The following is a 15,532-nucleotide window of genomic DNA, read 5'->3' on the forward strand; positions in this document are numbered from 1 at the left end:
CAACCACGTGGTCCAAACAATACTAAGCAGATTTTCCACTGAGACTGGCTTACTTGTAAGTGTGCCCAGTGATCTCATTGCGGACTATAACACACTCTACAAGCCACTTTGCGTAGATTCCAGTGTTATCGTGACCCATCTGCACTGTGGTGAGCTTGCCGAGGTTCTGGCACTGAGGAAGGGGGAACCACAGTAATGTCAAACACCAAAACCAATAACTTATCAAAATGCAACACATAACGTCATGCTATTCCAGTTTTGTACAACATTTTTATAGTTTACAAATGAATCAAAAGAACAAGAAGGGAAGACAACCAATCAGATGAGACAGGTTTTTAATAAACTATCACCTCACCAAGCGTCTTTGAAGTAATGGAAAAAATGGCGACAATTAAATGGTTCTGCCAACATAGCAGTTTCGGAAAAGAGATGTAAAATCTTAAAAGTTGCTTTCTGCTTATAAATAAAAGGTTGAAAAACCAAAACCAATCTTGATACAAAATAAAAACAATTAAAAGGCCTTTGTCTACCCCCACTTTGAGACATACCGGTATATTGTGTTTCCTGGTCACAACTGTGACTTTGGTGACTAAAACGGCAGGAATAATTTTATAACAAAAGCAAGACGCACATTGTGACAGAACATTCCTGTATTAGCCAAATTAACACAAACCTCAAAAGTGATCTCCAGAGTGTTTCTGGGCACCTGCAGGACTCCGGTTTCTGCCAGCTCACCAGAAACACACACCCAGGGGTTGGCTGTGAACATGGAACCACCCAGCTTCTTACTTGAAACAACCACTACGTGGTAGGGGATCACTGGAACGCAGACAAAAGAGCTGTTATACTGCACTATAAAATAAATAAAAAGTACAAGATAGTTCATGGACTGTGCTTTCTACTTGTTTGACGTTGAAACATCACTCACTAATGGTTGTAAACACGTTGGTGAAACAGAAGTAATCCACTGCGTTAAAAGACAGGAGGTGGTAAAGAAACTGTTCCTTCTCATCGTCACAGCGCAGGAAAGCGTAGCGCTTGTACAGTTTTCTGTATAACAAGGAATAACAATATTTTTTAACAACAGTAAATCATGTTTAGACTGGAAAAATCCAAATAATTTGTGTGGTTCTCACATTAATTTCCCTCACAAAATAAGTTACTAGACACAGTTAAAAGGGGGAAATTGATAAGAATGAGCATATTGTTGAGGACTGAAAGGTCATGAAAGCAGACAGAAACCCCCCAACCCAGTTCACTTTAATATCAATTATAAAGAAGGCTTTGAATTATTGAGGCAGTGTGTGTATGATGTTTACAATTTCAAAGTAAGTTATGTATAATAAATGGCTAGATCGCAGTAGATCGTATATATACTTCATTTAAGACAAAACATTCCTGCACAAAGAGAAAAAGAAGCTCAATGAGCGGTAGGATCAAACACTGATCTTTAAAATGATACAACTCTATTGTCTCACTCTCTGAAACTATAACAGAAATGTGTATTTGCGCTGTAGCAGTGTGTTGCTTTTACTCACTTTGTTAGTTCGTGTTCTGACAGCAGCTGCTTCAGGTGTCTGGAAAGCAGCTTCTTCTCCATGGAGAGACGAACCCAGGCTCTGGCCTTGCCCACGTCTGTCTTGATCTCACTTATATTCTGGATGTGTCTGCAAACAGGACAACAAAAGGACACTGTCATGGAAACACAAGCAACAACAATAATTCAATATAGCATCTATATACGAGTAATACAATGTATAAAAATGCCTAATTATGAAAATTGTCCTTCACCAGTTTTCAGATTACCTTGTGAACTATTTTTATTAAACTAGCAGCTCAAACCAAGTGCGTATTTCAATTTTGAGGTTAAAAACTGCTCCAAGTAGATGTTTGCTATGTCTTTAAAGTGAATCATTTCAGGATTACCAGTATTATTCTCATACTGGAAATGCTGTCAAGTTAATAACTCATAATGTCTGAATGTAACACAAATATTTCATCATTGTTATGGCCAGACAGAAGTCTCAGTTTGCCTCCATGAGGGATTTTGAATTCTGCGAGTTGGTCCCGTGTCATCGCTCCGAGCCACTAGCATGTCCCCGATGTCCAGACACATTCCCTTCCACTCCACCTGTGCCATACGCATGGTGCATCTCCTCCTCCTCCTACCATCCCCCTTCCCGTCTACATCCTCACTCGTGTCAAGTAACCCAGATTTCTCCTTTGTTATCTCCATGGTAACAGTGTAAAATGGTATTGCAAAGAAGAGTTATTGCAAACAGCTCTAATCATTTAGAGTATGAGAAATTCAGACATAGACAAAGTAACCATTTTCTATTATAGGATTATTTTATTATCCGATATTAAAAGTCACTATTGGATGCTTATGTGTCTGAGACAGAGTGTGTTCTGATCATGCTGTCAGATGTTTACACAAACATAGAGCTGGGTCTGCATATCACCACAGTAAAGCTGCGTGTCCTCAGACGACCCCCTCCCCTCCTCAGCCAGACTGTCAGGGGGTCTGGTAATTAGGCTGGAAGTAACACGCTGTTCCACACACACTCAGTCTGAGTCTTCCCCAGCGAGCTCAACCTCCCCAACTGTGCCCGGTTACAGGGAATAACCTGACAGGGAGGGATGCCATCACACGCAAACCCATACACTCCAGTGTTGAAGCACGCAGGTATGCCACGGGATCTGTGAGTATCCCTGAAGGGCTTATTTTTGTGCTATTTAAAAAAAAAAAAACCAGGCCAAAAAAAAAAAACATGTGAGGAAAACATTTTTAATCAGTTTTTGAAATGTTTTTGCCTTGGGGGTATGGAATTGTCATCATGTACTTGCATCAACTTCAGCTGAATGTCGTGTCCTCATTTTTTGGCCTAACTGTCTAATGCAAACAAAAAAAACACATTCATTTGGGATGCATTTTTATACAGGTTGTTTTTTTCCCCCCCCATTGGTGTCTTTATTCTTTTATTTTTTATTGAAAATAATTTTGCATTCTTTGCTGTTTAATCATTTTGCTGTCTTTGATAATGACCTATAATTAATGTTTTAAATTGTTATTTTCAAAATATGGTTTATACAATAAAGAAATAGGTTTCAGTGAATCACTATAATATATAGTGTTGCAGTCAGATTAAAATAAATAAAATCTCAATGTCAGTCACAGCAGATATCACTTCACACCTACATTAACGCAACTATTGAGAAATCCAGAGAATCGCTACTTATTAACTAAACATGTGAAGAATATAGAAAAATATGTACTTTTGCTTTGTGTTCTGAACTATTGGGAAAACCTTGAAGCGAACATTTATCAGAAAGATTCATTCAAAAAAAATTACAAATTTACAAGCACAAGGCACCACTTTTTCAATTATTTTGTCAGAAATCCCTTTTGGATAATATACAGCCAGTTAAGATAACCAGTTATCTTTGGAACACGGTACTTTCAGTTGTATAGTTAAAAAAACGACCACAAGGGGGCACTATTACTCTGATCCAATGATGCCCAGCAGCTAAAACGGCTAACAGGTTCACAGGAAGATCATTTATTCTCAAGTTAGTCTTTTGTTGGCATTCACATAACTGGAGTTTTTCTTACCTCATGTCTTGAATGAGGGAGATTCTAAGAGGGGGCATGACTGAACCACCCCCATCAGATTTTCGTCTCTCTGTGTCATGAATAAAGCCTGTTAAAAAAAAAGAAAGAAAGTATGACTGCAACAAGCAACCCCAGTTTGTAAACCTTCTTTTCTTATCAGATGAAATGATGTCAGCATTTACCTGGAGGGCCCAAACCACCCGGAGTGGCATTATTCTTCTCTTTGCTGTCCTGGTAGTGCAGCAGGTGGGACCACAGAGCAGATTTACCCTGTAAAAAAGAAACCACACTAGTGCCATTATTTGCTCAGAGCAGTGCAAGCGAAATAAGTGAAAGGGTTTGACCAGGTGCACTGTGACACCAATTTAGAAACAAAGTTTGGTTCATCCTGACCTGTTTAACCTGCAACCCGTGGCTCCAGATCCTCTCCAACAGGTCACACAGGCTCGCAATCAGAGTGTTCTCCTCAACGCCCGTGATGCTAACCTCTCCGTGACCCAACTCCACAGCCTCCCGGCCCATCTTCTCTACCAGCATACGCTTGGTCTACATAGAAACAAAATAATCACACAGTTGGAGTGTTACAGAGGAATCAAACTATTAACACTAGAGTTCAATCAGGGTTGGAAAGAAAAAAACAACTGCTTAATAAGGGGCTTCCGAAAATGTTTGACAAATGTGTCTTTGTTTACTTGTGCCTTCATTTTGCAGCCTGGGAACCAGATTGAAATACTGAATACAAGCATTTGTGATCTTAAAACTGAACTTTTGTAATATTTTATTACCATCTGCCCTCATGATCATCAGTTTATTTTAACAAATCTTTGGACATATTCCCTAAAAACAAAGACACCACAGAAAACACGCTCATGCTTGACAGGAAAGGAAAAAGCAGGCAAACATCACATCTTATCTTAAGATCTTAAAATATGACCATAAAATGACTGATAACTGAAAAAGTAGATTTGATTCAACTCAATAACACTTTATAGCTGCCCAAACGGAAAATATGTGTATATTTAATACATCTATACTCTCATATGACGCTAAAACAAGCTTGGTGCCAATACTGTGAACAACATACTGAGTTTGTGAACAAGCGGAGATTGTGCCAGAGCTGATCCATCAAAGAAAGTCAAGCACACACCTTGTTTCTGCACTCCTTCAGCAATCCCTCAACAAATTTCCAGTTAGTTTGAGCGATTACAGATGGTGACAGGTTGGACAGTTTGGGCTGTCTGATGGTGGTTCCCAAATTTCTGGCTTCCTGGATGTATTTCTGGTAAAAGAAATACAAAATTTAAAAACACAGAATTCAATCAGCAAATCAAATTTTGTTTGAGATAATCTGCTTGTATCCCAAGTAAAGGTTTCTACCTTTACTTGAAATAATAGTGTAACTACAGCTGGTATCACTTCAGAGCTGAGATACATGGAACATCAGAAGAACTTTGGAGTATTTAATTACAGTTTATTTTACAGGTTATGGATTAAATAAAAATTATTTTAGTAGTCTTCACTGGTGTCAAATTAGTAGTCAACAGGTTGAATAAATGATATTCTACTTATATCAAACATTAACTGGATTTGGGAGGAGACATGAATTATCATATAAAACTCAGCTGCTGAAAGTTAAGGTGGTGGTGGGTGGGGGGGGTTAATGACATATGTGGACATTTCATTTGGTCTGTGGTCTACCAACACATACCACATCCACAGTCACCGACTTTAGACAGGGCTTGTAGGACTGCGAGAGCCAGTAGTAGTCAAGAAACAGCAGGAGCTGCAGCTCCGGAAACAAACACTCTACATGCTGAGAGTGCAAGTGTGAGCACAAGGAAGGCAGAAAAACAGAGACAAAAAAATAAAAATAAAAAAAAATAAGGGAGGGAGCGAGATGTTTGAGAAGGGGTGGGACAGCAAACAAGAAGATAAGAGTGAAGTCAAACTAAAGTAAATAAAGAAAAGATCATGCAAAATGAGAACAGACAAGTGGGTCAGTCAGGACAACATTGCCAAGACCTCTCACCTCTCTCTGGTCGTTATCCAAATAAAGGTGCTCAGCGTGTTGCTTCTGTCGGTCCCTCCTCCTCCACTGAGCAGGAGCACTTCTCTTCGCCCATCTGTAACAGAAAGCGTCACACTTTTGATCAGCTTTATCAAAGCGTTGGTTGACCTCAGAATGAATGCAGACAAAACAGGTTTATTTCAAATGAATGGAAACAAAAAATAATCTAAAATAGTCACTTGTTGCTGCTGGGCCCCGTGGAGAGCACTTCGGACTGCAGTCGGGGGAAGAAGCCCTGCTCGTAGCGGCCCTGACCGATCTTCATGTCCAGCAGGTGCGGGTGCAGGGCCGTGTGGTCGATCTTTGACACCCTCATCTCGATGGCTTTTTCTGTGGATGAGATATATGCATTCATCATTTTTATACTCCAACTGTAAGACAAAACAACACGTCTTTGGGGAAATCTAAATATGAAATGATATTTACAACCTACATGAATTTTACATGTCCTCAAACCACCAACATTTTCAGGAATGTTAAGGGGCCAATTACAAGGAATATTCAATAAGAAAAACCCAGAATTAACATTTTACTATGAACTTAATCTGTTCCCATACCCCTGCCATTTATTATAGCATAAGTAAAAAAAGCTCTCTCCACTTCATCATGATGCCAAGTAACTTTGACTTTTTCTTTCTGTCTTTGCTGAGATTGTCAGCTCTTTCAAAGTGTGACTAAGAGCCTTTTTTCATATTTAGAAACACTTTGACATCAGAAGAAAGAGGATGCCTTTACATTAAAAAGAACAAGTTCCTCTCAAACAACCCACAAAATGAGACTCAAAATAGCATTTTTCTTCAAAAATGTGCCCACTCAGAGGCTGAATGCCACTGTAGACAGTGATTTCTGCAGTAAACAAGAACAACCACGACACAAGAGGAATAAAACAGATACCAATAATGAAACCTCATATAATCCATTAGAGAGTATATAATATATGAAAATAGAAACATACAGATAACACTTGCCACCATTTGTAAAAACTATCATGTATGCAATGCATCACACAGGACCTCTGTGCGTTATTTGTAATAATGGGAGGAAAAACACAGCTCCAAACTATAAGGTTTTCTGCATAAAACACTAGTAGACTTTCATTGCATGCACAAGATAAAAATAAGTAAATTGTCCTCTATGAGCGCACCTAAAGCAATGCATTGCACACACAATTGAAGAGCTGCTACCCAGGGATGATTGACATAACAAGAACAAATATTTACATTCTCCAGTGATATGCGGTCCAGGTGCTGTAAAATCATTTTTATATCTCTTTTTAAACAAATAGGACACAAATCACCAGTCAGAAATTGACACTTTGAATTAAACAAGTTTTGTAGAGTTTCCAAGGTTTTCTTTAATTACATTCATCAAATTAAGAAGGATGTGCAATTTTCAAGCCCGGATGCAGATAATTATTAAGGTAATTTTTCATTCTCTTCCCCAATGACAAAACTTTTAATGATTTTCAGGATTGATCTTTTATTCTTACCCGATTCTTCAATGTTGGTGCATTTTTGGTACATAGAGGTCCGTAGTGTGGGTGTACGGACGTTCAGCATGCGGACTTTATCCACACGGGTGTCAAACACCCTCAGTGTGTGCTCCTTCTCCTCGTCATCGTGGCAGAGAATCTTACTATCGATGAAGGAGGCAAACATCTGAGTCTCCAAAAAACGTGACAGGAAGGGCAGGTATGGTTCTGGCTGGTCCGAGAGGAAGGAAGCCTACAGAGAAAGAAATGCAAAGTAGTATCACAGAATATTAAAAGTAGCAGTCCTAGCATACCATCTGCTACTGAACCATCTGGTGTACCTACCTTGTCAAAGTTCTGCATCTGGTCTCGATTGGTGAACCATGACTCTTTGTCATGGCTGGGCTGGATGACAAACACCTCATAATCCGCAAACATCTGGGTGAAACGGTTGGCAAAGACCTCGCGCACCTGGATGTTGAGCTGGTGCATCTTTAGCTCCTCCTCATCACACTGAAACCGTGTATCCTTATTGTTACTGGCATCTTCTTTCACCTCCAGCTGTTGTGCAAAAACATTTAATCAATCAATTTGCAAAGCTTAGCACCAACTCCTGATTCTGGCCAATTATAAATACAAGCTGAGGGGGGGGGAGGAAATGCTTGTGTGAAGGAAGTCTGATGGAGAGAAACTAAAGAAGCATGTATTTTTCATGTGATCTAATCTGACAGCTATCGCACGCTGCTGATGAAGCAGCAGGGTCATGTGAAAGGAAGTGAAGGAGATTTATTATGATTCGTGATCCACATCAAACTGAAACACAACGGACGGATGCCAACGCGTTGGGTCTAACACAACAGAGCAGGCCTATCCCTGTCCATGGCCCTACAAGTGACGCACACAAGGAGCCAATTTAATCACTGCAACGTTTCTTTAATTACAACTCAGCACTGAGTTCAGACAAGAATAATCATAAATAAAGACTGACCTTGGAGCGTGAAAACTATAGAAGGATGACACGCTAATCTGCTCAGGAAGATCTACTGGTGTCCATGAGAACATAAGCTGCTTAAACTCTACACATAGCGACTATTTTACGACCACATCAATCGTCTGCCTTACAATATTTACTTTTGCAAAATACAAACAATGAATGTTGTCTTAACAATTATATGATTAAGTAAATGAAAGTAAAAAAAGACTGTCTTACAGTTTTTTTTCTACGAAAAGGGTCAATATTTGTTTAGATGTGCAGTATCAAACACGTTTCCGCAGTACTGCAAAATATAACTGGTTGGCAGATCAGATGTCAAGAGGTGCTGATTTTACTTTGGCTTTACAATTAAATTCATGATGATGAACGAAAACAGTTTTTGTCGAAATGGAGCTAGTTGAATACTGTATTTTCTGCACTATAAAGGCGTACTTAAAATCCTTAATCTTTCTGAAAAATCGGCAGTGCGCCCTATAATCAGGTGCACCATATGTATGAATTTTGTTGTCCTTACTGACCTAGAACCAATTTTATGTGGTACATTGCGCTCAAAAATCTGTCAAAATATTTTGGTACAACTTTGTTAAGCGACGAAGCCGCTCCGCTTGATTGATTGTCGGACCACTCCCACCTGACACATTAAAGTCAGTCCTAAACGTTAGATAACTAATTATGTAGCGCTGGAAAGCAACCATCATCCAAGATCTAGTCAATGTTCCCTTACTATAATTACATGTCAAGCCAACGTTCTGGTTGAAAACCCAATTTTCAAATCTATATCATAATCCAATTATAATCAAATGTTGGAATACGATGTTATTCCAACCTCACACTAACTTCAGGTGTCTGTTATCGCTGGCAAAGATGAACCAATCAGAGAAAAGTACTTAGTATGATGCTTACTTCCTAACCTTTTATTTATTTGTAGATTTGTGGAAGACGTTAGTGAGTTAGTGAGACGTGAGTTATTGTAAAATGAGTTGAACTTATCTGACTGCTTCACTTTATATATGTTTTATCATGCGCCTATTAACCCGAGGTGCCTTGTTTATGAAAATAGACCCGTTCATTGATATTGCACCTTATAATGCGGTGCATAAAATACAGTATATGAAGTCAAGTGCTTCGAGGTAAATACTGTAATTAAACCAGGACTGAGGAAGGTGGTGTAGCCGTTTAAAAACCACACTGGCATCCTGGATGCATTTCAGTTGATGTATTGCTGAGCAAACATCAGGAGTTACACAGCTGAAACCACAATTAAGTCAGAAATAATCAGTTTTCAACACACATCTATATAAATGAAATGTATGGTTGTGTATTTTCTAAAAGCTGATGCAAAGATTCCAGTCGTATTTTTATAAATCATCATTGATCATGTGATAGTGAAGCTTTCATTAGGGTTAAAAACAAAACCCCACGACATGACATACAATCATTTAATTTGTGGCACCATGAGGTGATGTTTTCTCTCACCTTCTCCAGGCTCACACCTGTCCTCTTCACCAGAGCCTGGAGCCTGGCGATAGTTTCATTCTCTCTCAGCAGGAAGGAGTTAAGCGGTGAGGCCAGGTTGCCATTGCGCTTATCAGAGACCATATCAACCGATCTGAAGCTCCGGTACTTGGCCTGGCTATCGCTGCAGTGGACATTTCCCTCTGGAGGCACGCCGAAGGACAAGAGCACCTCCGAGATCTCCTGAATAAACTCCAGTTTGTTCGGAAACTGAGGCAATTCCTCCGGCAGTTCAATGAATTGATTATCAATGTCCACAAAACATAAGTTCGCCTGGAAGAAGAAAAAAATAAAACAAAACAGAAAAACAAGAAAAAGAAGAGATAAGAAATAAGTTTAGAATAAGATCAATTGTCGTGCTTTAAACACATAGAACTTGTGATGGTGAATTTATCTGTGCTAAATACATAAATGCAAAATTGAAACAAGTCCTAATAATATTTTTCAGTCTCTTTTACCATATCACAGGAGGTATGACAGTTTGACTTTTCTAATTGCTCCCTATACTTGATATCAAATTATACTTCCTGTGCATAAACTGTGGAGCAAAAACACTTGCTGCCAGCTGGCTGAAAAGTCAAGCAAGCACACGATGCTGAAAGCAATTACTGACTGACCTGAAATATCGTTGTACACGACGGCACTGTGCATGTTAAATATTAAAAGGCTTCGGATCAAACGATCAGCAGTAACTAGATACGTCAATGCAACGACAAAATGCCACAAGAACAGGATTTAGAAGAAGAAAAAGCTGCACTGCATTTCTGTTTAGAAACGTATTTAAAAGAAATAAACCTACTTACTCTTATTGTGAATAAAACACTAAAAAGATAAATCAGGGATTGATTCACGACAATCCTAAGCATTAATTTTTTTTAAACATACGCAAAGATACAGGTCGGGGAATATTTTACTATATAGACCCCTTTTACACATAAATATAGCTGAATGTTATTCTTTAAAACTTACACAAAAGCAGATGTAAAATGAAGTTTTTACTTCTTAAGCGGCAGCATGAACATAAGCTTTAAGTCAAGGAAGAATCTACGGTGTATTTGTACCTCCTGGGGCAGCTCTAAATGTGTGCGGTCATCCTGTCCATTGGAGTGGAGGCCCATGAGATACGGCACAGGAGCATCCAGGAAGTGGAGAAGGGAGGCGGGCAGAATGGGAACATACACATGCTGCCACTGGAAGGGGAACATTAAGGCCGTGATGCTCTCTGCCACAGTCATCAGCCTCTGGTAATCTGTGTCACGCAAACAAAAATAAACGGTGAGGAAGGAAAGTTATGACTTGGACACAAACTTTTTTAATAGGTGTGCACAGCAAAATATACCTCCTACATTTAAACGTTTGGTGACAAGATAAGTGATTAATTTTTCATTTGTTGCACAAGTTACATATCATCTTCCACATTTGACTCCCGTTTCAGCACAGGAGTCCACAAACATAATGTCACATGTGAGTTAAGCAACACCTGTTATTCAACTGGATATCTTTGCTCAGGCTTTACGCAGTAATACGGGATGCAACGCAAATAAAACTCAGCTGCTGCTACAAACCAGCTTGGCTCCAAGTCTAGAAGAACAACATGACTGACAGTTGGCAAGCACAGGTAGCACTGGAGTAGTAGTGTTGTGGAGTAAAGACTTCAACATGTGTTGACAAAAAGCAGGTTAACAAGACACGTCCAAAGAAAACTTTCCAGTCAACTTCAGCTGCATTGCCTTGTTTCCATTTTTCTGAAAACCCTCTTACTGGACTGTGACGAGAGGATGTCTGCTCTTTGAAAATGAAACAGCATGCAAATATAACCAAGACATGAGTCAACAAACATGACTTTGGACACCATGTGGTGTGTCCTTTGCAGTGTAGAATAATCCATTGCTGCATGAAGTAACTACTAAGTAATTTTTAATGTAGTAATCTTAAGAGTATATTATACAGTTTATGAAAACTCCCCTGACAAACACTCTCAAAAGTTATTTGATAATAGCTACACAGCTGTAAGCCAAAACTGAATGAGCTTATCAGTTTAAAGACATATCTTACGGACCTATCTACGGACCAATACTAAAAGCAACTGTATATCAATAAAGGGGGTCCAGCTATGGAATAATTAGGAAAATGAACTAAAACTATGCACTACTGTAACCAAATTCAAAAATAAGTTCAAAAATAAAATATTAAATAAATATAAAACATTGATATGATAATATTATAATAAATACCATGATAGTAGCAATTGAGGCAAGTGTTTGCATGACCGCTCTCCGCGGCCGTTTAGCCAAGGAGTGTGGTGAAGCAGCACTACATCATACCAGGTGCCCTGTAAGCCACTTGGTATGTTAAAAAGATTTTTAACCTACTCTTAACCTCTGCTCTCCACGCTGTACAGTCTCTTGCCAAGAACCACTTAATTTATCACTCATTGCAATTTATACTATGTTTTTTGTTTTGTTTTCATCTTTGTTTTTTTTTTGTCTTTGCTTCTTGTCTAGATACCACTGTTACTTGTCCAATATATCCATTCTTTTTCAATGTTTGAACCCAAATTATTTGTTTTGTTTTGTATAAAAGTGAGGTTCATAAAAGGGTAGGCATAATAAGCCTTGGCTTCAGCCTATACTTTTTCGGTGCCATTTAATATATTGGATCTTTTTTTTTTTATGTTGTATCCAAATGGACGGAAATAAAAAACTCAAAATCAAAAATCTTAATTCCTCTTATTATTGCCAATGATACCATGATGGACTCGACTGCATTTTATATTGTCAGGTTTTATAACAAACAAAGCTAGACCAAAACATCACCTTCCAGGCGGTAAATGAGCACCTGTTTATCACTAATATTTACACTTCTGTAAGAGCACATTTACTGACATTTTTCAAGTCATGTCCTAGAGAATCTACCCACTCGGTCATAAGAACCAAGCTCTCAGAAGGAAGTTTTGTGGTCTGCTCTCTTTAGAGGATTCAAACACTGAAGCATGACACAGCTGCAGTCAGCTGGCCTTCTGGTTAGCACTGAATTCCTTTATCGCGACTCTACATAGCAACACTTCTTTAAGTTCAGCGTTTCACACATAAGCCAGCTGGTACACATGCAAATATGTGTCCGGTCCTCCTCATCTGCATTCCTGCTCTATCCCATTGACACCTAGTGCACATTCAACAGCAGCTCTGTCTCTCCTATTATGGTGCCAAAATAAATACCATTCCTTCATTTGGTCATGTGCTGTCCATGAGAGGGGACTCTAACCCCAGCCTGGGCCTCCCCTCCTCATCCCCCTCCTCATCCCCCTCCTCATCCCCCTCCTCATCCCCCTCCTTGTCAGCAGGCTTCCTCTCCCAGGGTGAGGACAAGAATACTAACATTACCAGACCCCTTTTTAACTGGGTCATCACAACAAAAAAACTATTTAAAAAGCTGCATTCCACGTATATTTTAGAGATGACCAATATTAGAGTTGATATTTTGAAGATAGAGTCATACTGTAGCCATCTACTTTACAATCCGAATTAGGTAGCACAGCAGTCCCATCTCAGTTTGTGTCACGACTGTAACACAAAACACTTGATGAATTTGTTTCATTAATATTTACATTTAGTCAAAAGTAAATGAAGAAGTGAAGATGATGCATTTTCTACTTTTTCTGCAGAAACAACAAAAGACGCCAGACTGGCTTTGCCAGTTCAGTTCTATGGTTGTTATAAAACACAGGATTCGATATATGAATGTATTAATTACAGAAAATAGTTAAAATCTATACAACTGAAGATATACTGCAGCCAGACAGTCTGTTGAAAGAAAGACCTACACCTTTGTGAGGGTGTCTGTGGGTAAATTATGTGCAAATGTGTGCACAACCTCAACGAGTTCAGGTCTCTCCTTGATGTCCTAATCTCTAATCTGCCCTGTCACTTTCAACAGAACAAATCAAATAAATGCAGAAATAGTCTCATTTAATAATAACAGAAGAAAGAGAAGACGGTATGTAAACAGATGCTAAGTACGGTCTCTTTCTTTTAATGACAATTATGAAGTTCAAGTCTATTTTTGGCACAGACCATTCCCGGTCCTCTCCATATTTGCAGAGCGTTCCTCTCCTTGGTGTGTGTGTGTTTGTGTGTGTGTGTGTGTGTGTGTTCAATAATGTGGTGTTGTTTCGTAACAATCCCTCATTTCTTCTCAAGGGAAGATCACCAGGGCTCAATTCTGAACAACACCCTTCACATCTTCTGCAGTGATGAGCCTCACAGGGGTGAAGAGAGGAATGATGTCACCGCCGACCAATAATAATCATCCTGCATCAATGCTATCCTCCTGTCTGATGGTTGCCTAGCAACACTACAGCTTTCCTGCTTAAGAGCTTTTCCCCCTTGGCCCCTGCCGTTTTGTAAACCATTTGCCCTCTCTTGCCATTGTAATGGATCCAGACACCACAGCGGACCCTGCATCTTTAAATGATATGTCCATTTCTTCACAATGACTTACACAAAAAAAGGAAACACTATCTCCACTTTGAAAAGATTAATATAAATTAATGAAGCTTTATCAATAAATTAAGTGCAGACAGGGATCAAAATCTCTGCAATTAGGAGGACAACTCATGTTTTTCACAACTAAAGCTGTATTTAGATATAGAAATATTTAGAATATTTAGATATCAGATATAAGAAGGACAAAGAATAGGACTCTCAGAATAAAGTGACTAAAGAACAAGGCAGTATTCTATTTGCAGTTACCACTGGATGACGGATGGGATTTCTATGAGAAATAAAATTCAATGCAATTAAGTAATCTACAAAAAATGTAAAAGGTTTCATGGGATAACTTTCACTACTTTTCAAAGTTTAAGGATGAGGAAAGTTCATTTGATTGACCCAATAAATCTAAGATAGTAAAAGAATAAAACTAAATATCTAAATCACATGAAAACAAAAGCACACCTCATTTCAATTCTAAGATTCTAGATATTCACTTCTAAGATTTTACATAAACGCATGTCCATAAATAGTTAATAGCACATGACATTTTACACCATACATGTATTTCGCAAAAACTAAGCCAAAATGAAGAAACAGTGTGGAAAAACTCAAAACACCCTTACTGGTTCCAAAGATATTAAGTGCGCATGTAGAAGTCAAGTGCTCCTCCTCAAATACACTGAATCATCATAATGTGTTACGACCTCTGTAAAAACAGACATTGTGCTGGTTTGTTGGTCTGGACAAATCCTGTGATTGCACGATCAGTCACTCCAGCAAATTTACAGTAGATCAACGTGAATCAAAGTGATGTAACGGGCAAGCCGGAGTCCAGACCTCAACACAGCAGACATGCTGTGGTAAAACCATAGGACAACTGAACATGAACAAATGCATTGTTGTTTATGTCCTAATAAATAAAATCATAAAGTTTGGGTGCCCGAGGGTGGAACTGCTGTGGTGCATTTCTGCAGCCGTTTCCAGCAACTGTGCTCTTTTCTCAATGCTCAACCAGGAGCACAGCGGAAGCAGAGCACTTCCAAGCGCTGTCTCCTCGGTTGGATTCGCGGGATAACGTGTTTAACTGAAGGCTTTGAAATTACGTGACAATCATGCAGAAGGCTGGACGTTTAAAGATGAGCACATTTGTCCATGCCTTTTTTTAATCTAGTGGTTTTCTTGTGGTTCAAACCTCTTGTTTAAAAAAATTGGTTTACCCACAGCCTCCCCAGGTGAACGTAATGTCCATACTAGACTCACAACCCACTGGTGCATTTTACTGCTGCATTTCAGTGATCTCCCACAATGCATTGCAACCTTTATTTCTTGCATCTCATTTGTTAATTCTTTTTAGGTGATTATTTTAAATCCTGTGAAC

General features: G+C 38.9%; 1 protein-coding gene across 4 annotated transcripts in view; it reads right to left on the bottom strand.

The window, feature by feature from the left end:
- Positions 1-15,532, bottom strand: part of dennd5a (DENN/MADD domain containing 5A) — a 33,820-nt gene that overhangs the window by 4,112 nt on the left and 14,176 nt on the right. For 2 of the 4 annotated variants that reach the window (XM_061742922.1, XM_061742914.1), the window contains 15 exons: positions 10,723-10,910; positions 9,623-9,934; positions 7,498-7,713; positions 7,171-7,405; positions 5,861-6,011; positions 5,643-5,736; positions 5,322-5,426; positions 4,761-4,892; positions 4,007-4,159; positions 3,796-3,883; positions 3,614-3,701; positions 1,539-1,667; positions 929-1,050; positions 674-819; positions 54-172 (listed from right to left, as the gene is read on the bottom strand). In XM_061742922.1, the coding sequence (XP_061598906.1) occupies positions 54-172; positions 674-819; positions 929-1,050; positions 1,539-1,667; positions 3,614-3,701; positions 3,796-3,883; positions 4,007-4,159; positions 4,761-4,892; positions 5,322-5,426; positions 5,643-5,736; positions 5,861-6,011; positions 7,171-7,405; positions 7,498-7,713; positions 9,623-9,934; positions 10,723-10,910 (2,278 nt within the window). The remainder of the gene's footprint in view (positions 1-53; positions 173-673; positions 820-928; positions 1,051-1,538; positions 1,668-3,613; positions 3,702-3,795; positions 3,884-4,006; positions 4,160-4,760; positions 4,893-5,321; positions 5,427-5,642; positions 5,737-5,860; positions 6,012-7,170; positions 7,406-7,497; positions 7,714-9,622; positions 9,935-10,722; positions 10,911-15,532) is intronic. The other 2 variants (XM_061742941.1, XM_061742931.1) reach the window with 1 other exon arrangement.

Source organism: Cololabis saira, chromosome 2, assembly GCF_033807715.1.
Source record: "Cololabis saira isolate AMF1-May2022 chromosome 2, fColSai1.1, whole genome shotgun sequence".
NCBI lineage: Eukaryota > Metazoa > Chordata > Actinopteri > Beloniformes > Belonidae > Cololabis > Cololabis saira.